Raw genomic sequence first — 6,240 nt, 5'->3', positions numbered from 1 at the left:
TGTATTCCCTGTGTAGCTGTATTCCTGTGTAGCTGTAGGTGTATTCCCTGTGTAGCTGTAGGTGTATTCCCTGTGTAGCTGTAGGTGTATTCCCTATATAGCTGTAGGTGTGTTCCCTGTGTAGCTGTATTCCTGTGTAGCTGTAGGTGTATTCCCTATATAGCTGTAGGTGTGTTCCCTGTGTACCTGAGCAGGGGCAGCCATCAAGTTGCTTCTAAATATGAACTTGACCTCAAGATGTTACATTAAGGACGCTTAAAGAGTCATTAAATACAGTAGATTTATTAAACAGGAATTATATAAAGTCTGAACAGATTTAGAAAACTATAGTTTCTGAGGTTAGTAATAGGTTTACTGACAACAGGGAATACAAGTTCTGAGCTTCTTTCTCTGCTACCATTTATAACGCCAATTCTGCATATTTGTAATCTCCTTTCCCCGTACAGTAGTAAGGTCATGCGGTTTCAGTGAGGTTTGTTTTCTGAAACCCGCCAGTTTGGCTGTAAAACCTTTATGATGCTAAATAACCAGACGTTTGTGCTGCAGTTTGAGTCACATTGTAGAATCCCAGGCTTTGTCAAAGGGAATTAAACCCAAAAATTCTAAGTTTGTATAATCATATGTAATGTTTATACCTGATGTGCCTTGTATACCAAATTGTAATATATATAGCTGCCGTCGTGCCTTGTATATCAATATGTAATGTGTATGTACCATCCTTCGTGCCTTGTATATCAATATGTAATGTGTATATACCAGCCGTCGTGCCGTGTATATCAGTATGAAATGTATATACCAGCCGTTGTGCCTTGTATATCAATATGTAATGTATATACGCGCAGTCATGCCTTGTATAATCAATATGTAATGTATATTCCAGAGGTCGTGCCTTGTATATCAATATGCAATGTATATACGCGCAGTCGTGCCTTGTATATCAATATGTAATGTATATACCAGCCGTCGTGCCTTGTATAATAATATGTAATGTATATACCTGCCATGGCTTGTGTATCGATATGCAGTTTAAATACCCATCGCCATGCCTTGTATATTAATACATAATGTAAAAACACGCCACTGTGCCTCGTATATCGATACATAATGTATATACCCAACACCTTTCCTTGTATATCGATATCTAATGTATATACCTGCCGTGCCTTGTATAGCAATATGTAAATATTTCACATTAAAATGCTCTATATATAGCAGAATATGTATATTCTTTTAAATAGATATTCCTATATGGATCTGTATATATCTATACCTATATATAATCGCGTGTGTGTGTGTATATATATATATATATATATATATATTTATGAATAAATAGAACATATTCTTCTATGTGAAGGACACTGGAATGTGAAATATTCATGTCAGGTTAGCGCACATGAGAATATGCGATAAAGTTTGCACGATAGTGGGGTGTTGGGTTTTTTCTCCATTGATTTCTATGGGGGAATAAGTAAACCTCGACTTTTTGAGCTTGTCGGGTTAGGACGCGAGTGAAAACTGTTTACTTTCAACTCATAATACGAGCGCATCCAGATGCGCTCAAAAATCTTACTTCTAGCGTAATTAAAGCTCGAGCAGGAGCCACTTGTAATCTGGCCTTGTGTTTTCTGTATGTCTGGAAGTCGCTTGGACGGATGCTACAAGCATTGGTACTTATGTGACAACATTAGTTTTTACCATCTAAAGTCATCTGGTACAACATCATTATGGGGGGGGGGATCTGGTTTATGGCTCACGATCTGAGCCAAATAAAAAATCTGGTATTGATCAGGGCAGGGCTGGCGACTGATGGCTACGTGCGCCTGCAGCTTCTGACGTTAATGTGTTTAACCACTGTACATATTTACATATGAAATTAAAAAATGCTCTGTTGTGTCAGATTGTTTCACTCTTCTGTCTCTTTAATACCCAGAATTTGTCACAGTGTAGGAAACGGATCTGATTATTCCATCTGTCATAGAAAAAGCTGTGGCTCTAAAGGAAATGCTGAAAACCTTAAAACAACTATACATACAATAGTTTTGCTTCTTCACGGAACTTCTGGCTGACAAACAGACCCAGAAGGCTCCTCTTATTGCTGCCTCACTGCAAGAGCCAATAGATGTCCTCATATTCCTGCACTGGCAGCGGATTTACATATTATGCATTAAATCCTCCTCGTATTACAGGGATAGCTGCTGAACACCGCAGGAAGTGCCTAGACACACAGCAGGAAGTGCCTAGACACACAGCAGGAAGTGCCTACATACACAGCAGGAAGTGCCTAGACACACAGCAGGAAGTGCCTAGACACACAGCAGGAAGTGCCTAGACACACAGCAGGAAGTGCCTACATACACAGCAGGAAGTGCCTAGACAAAGTGCCTAGACACACAGCAGGAAGTGCCTAGACACACAGCAGGAAGTGCCTAGACACACAGCAGGAAGTGCCTACATACACAGCAGGAAGTGCCTAGACACACAGCAGGAAGTACCTAGACACACAGCAGGAAGTGCCTAGACACACAGCAGGAAGTGCCTACATACACAGCAGGAAGTGCCTACATACACAGCAGGAAGTGCCTAGACACACAGCAGGAAGTGCCTAGACACACAGCAGGAAGTGACTAGACAAAGTGCCTAGATACACAGCAGGAAGTGCCTAGACACACAGCAGGAAGTGCCTAGACACACAGCAGGAAGTGCCTAGACACACAGCAGGAAGTGCCTAGACACACAGCAGGAAGTGCCTAGACACACAGCAGGCAGTGCCTAGACACACAGCAGGAAGTGCCTAGACACACAGCAGGAAGTGCCTACATACACAGCAGGAAGTGCCTAGACACACAGCAGGAAGTGCCTAGACACACAGCAGGAAGTGCCTAGACACACAGCAGGAAGTGCCTAGACAAAGTGCCTAGATACACAGCAGGAAGTGCCTAGACACACAGCAGGAAGTGCCTAGACACACAGCAGGAAGTGCCTAGACACACAGCAGGAAGTGCCTAGATACACAGCAGGAAGTGCCTACATACACAGCAGGAAGTGCCTAGACACACAGCAGGAAGTGCCTAGACACACAGCAGGAAGTGCCTAGACACACAGCAGGAAGTGCCTAGACAAAGTGCCTAGATACACAGCAGGAAGTGCCTAGACACACAGCAGGAAGTGCCTAGACACACAGCAGGAAGTGCCTAGACACACAGCAGGAAGTGCCTAGATACACAGCAGGAAGTGCCTAGACACACAGCAGGAAGTGCGTAGATACACAGTGCAATAACTTAAATACATTATACACAATTGCTAAAATCCTTATAATACAGTCATGGTTTAAATAACAAAACACAATAATAATTCACTAACTGACAATTACCAGATGTGTATCTAAAATTAAAAATCTAAATGGTTTGTGCTGAAAAAAAACTTTTCTTTCCAGCGAATGCGAGAAAAGGCAACGTCACCGCTGGAGTCGTCTTCTTCAAGAAAAGCTCATAGGAAAATATATGACCCTGCTTGGAATTCGGCGATATCTGTAGCTGAATAAAAAGAGAAATGGTTTAGTTTAAGTTCACGGTCAGAATGCAGATAAATTACTCGTTTCCTCTCACCTAGTTTACGAGTTTTGCGTTAAACAAAGTGCGTAACTTATGCCAAAAAAGTTGCTTTATTTCACTCTCCATAGCGCTGCCATTACGAGCTACTGAAAAGCCTCCTTGTGCGTGCGATATGGTGGCGTTAAGCTCCATACCCCACAAAATCCAAGGGCTGATTTGACGTGCTTGTGCACGCTTTCCCCCATAGACATCAATGGGGAGATAGTAAAAGAAAAAAACCTAACACCTGAAATGTGGAATGAAAAATCTCCGTAACGCAACCCCACTGTGGTCTATAGGGAAAAAAAAGTTATGTTTAAACCTAACACCCTAACATAAACCCCTAGTCTAAACACCCCTAATCTGCTGTTCCCCGACATTGTCAACACTAATAAAATGTATTTACCCATAACCCGCCACCCCCGATATTGCAACACCTTAATAAAGTTATTAACCCTTAATTCCGCCGCTCCAGACATCGCCACCACTAAATAAAATGATTAACCCCTAAACCTCTGGCCTCCCATATCGCTGCTACTAAATAAGCCTATTAACCCCTAAACCTCCGGCCCCCCACATCGCAGACACTAAATTAATCTATTAACCCCTAAACTGCCAGCGCTCCACATCGCAAAACACTAAATTAAACCTAACACCCCCCCTAACTTTAAATTAAATTTACAATATAACTATATTTAAATAAAAATAAAAAAAATTAACCTAACATAACTATTCTAATAAAATAAATAAATACTACCAATTTAAAAATCTAAATTACAAATTTGAAAAAACTTAAAACACTACGAAAAAAATTAAAATATCTAAAATAACAAAAAATAATAAACACTAAATTACGAAAAATAAAAAACACTAAGCTTACAAAAAATAAATAAAATTATCAAAAATAAAAACAATTACACCTAATCTAATAGCCCTATAAAAATAAAAGCCCCCCCAAAATTAAAACAACCCCTAGCCTACAATAAACTACCCAATAGCCCTTAAAAGGCCTTTTGTAGGGCATTGCCCAAAGTTAAACAGCTCTTTTACCTGTAAAAAATACAAAGTCCCCCCAACAGTAAAAGCCCCCACCCAACCGACCCCCAAAATAAAAAAACTCTAAAAAATCCTAAAATACCCATTGTCTCTAAAGGGGCATTTGCATGGGCATTGCCCTTTAAAGGGCATTTAGCTCTTTTTCACTGCCCTTACAAGAGCATTCAGCCCATCCCTAATCTATAAAAAAAAAACTAACACTAACCCCAGAATATCTATTCACGGTCCTTGAAGTCTGGACATCCATCTCCATCCAGGCGGCGAGAAGTATAACCGTGAGTAGATTTTAGGGGGTTGGTGTTAGTTTTTCTTTGTTTTTGTTTTTTAGATTAAGGATGGGCACTTGTAAAAGAGCTGAATGCCCTTTTGAGAGCAGTGAAAAAGAGCTGAATGCCCTTTTAGGGGCAATGGCTATTTTTTAGAGTTAGGTTTTTTTTTATTTTGGGGGTTGGTTGGGTGGTGGGTTTTACTGTTGGGGGGACTTTGTATTTTTTACAGGAAAAATAGCTGTTTAACTTAGGGCAATGCCCTACAAAAGGCCATTTTAAGGGATATTGGTAGTTTATTGTAGGTTAGGGGGTGGTTTTATTTTTAAGATACAATGAGTCCACAGATTTCATCCTTACTTGTGGGATATCGCCTCCTGGTCAGCCGGAGGAGGCAAAAAGCACCACAGCAGAGCTGTATATATAGCTCCTCCCTTCCCTCCCACTCCAGTCATTCTTTTTGCCTGTGTTAGTGATAGGAAGAGGTAAAGTGAGGTGTTAGCTTAGATTCTTCAATCAAGAGTTTATTATTTTTAAAATGGTAGTGAGTGCTATTTTATTTCAGGGTGTAGCCATATTCCTTGTCAGCCTCTATTGTAGAAGCTACAGGTGGCTTTAAAGCATTGGGAACTGGTGGGATTTTTTTTTCTCACTACGTCTCCTATATTGTATGCTGCCCTTCAGATAATGGCCTTAGCAATTATTTTCTAAGACCCAGTATGTCTTCAAAGATCTGCAGGAGGGTGAAGGATCTCCTGTCATGTGGGACTGTTCATGCTGTCGCTCAGCATCAAGGTATGTGCAGCTTTTTTATGTTCTGGGACATCCATTACCTCAGGCTTGGCTGTATTTATTACCTTTTAGATAGTGGGGATATATAGTCCTTTATTTGGGAGGGCTATCCTTGTCACTTGTTCACTTGCAGTTTTTCTGCTGGCTACTTGGGGCGGACATTTCATCCGGGAGAGTGGGACTCCATCCGGAGATATTTTCCTTGGATCTCATGGCATCTCGTCAGAATGCCAAGCTTCCGAGAAATGGGTCCAGGTCCAGGGATCCCCAGGCAGAGCTGATAGATGCCCTGGCAGTACTTTGGTCTTTCAGCCTAGCCTATGTGTTTCCTCTGTTTGCTCTTCTTCCCAGGGTGATTGCTCGAGTCAAACAGGAGAGGGCATCAGTAATCCTCATCGCCTCTGCGTGGCCTCACAGGATTTGGTATGCGGATCTGGTGGAGATGTCATCTCAGCCTCCGTGGAAGCTACCATTAAGAAAGGACCTTCTCATTCAATGTCCCTTAAATCATCCGAATCTGGTTTCTCTGCAAC

At 41.3% G+C, this 6,240-nt stretch overlaps 1 protein-coding gene across 4 annotated transcripts in view; it reads right to left on the bottom strand.

The window, feature by feature from the left end:
- Positions 1-266: 266 nt before the first annotated feature.
- The window catches only part of CLBA1 (clathrin binding box of aftiphilin containing 1), a 66,722-nt gene continuing 60,748 nt past the window's right edge, over positions 267-6,240 (bottom strand). For 3 of the 4 annotated variants that reach the window (XM_053697209.1, XM_053697215.1, XM_053697222.1), the window contains exon 7: positions 267-3,536. In XM_053697209.1, coding sequence (XP_053553184.1) covers positions 3,399-3,536 — 138 coding nt within the window. In that variant the 3' untranslated portion in view covers positions 267-3,398. The remainder of the gene's footprint in view (positions 3,537-6,240) is intronic. The other variant, XM_053697229.1, reaches the window with a different exon arrangement.

Source organism: Bombina bombina, chromosome 1 (genome assembly GCF_027579735.1).
Source record: "Bombina bombina isolate aBomBom1 chromosome 1, aBomBom1.pri, whole genome shotgun sequence".
Classification (NCBI taxonomy): Eukaryota; Metazoa; Chordata; class Amphibia; order Anura; family Bombinatoridae; genus Bombina; species Bombina bombina.
The sequence above is the reverse complement of the archived record's forward strand: the minus strand, read 5'-3'. Positions and strand labels throughout refer to the sequence as shown.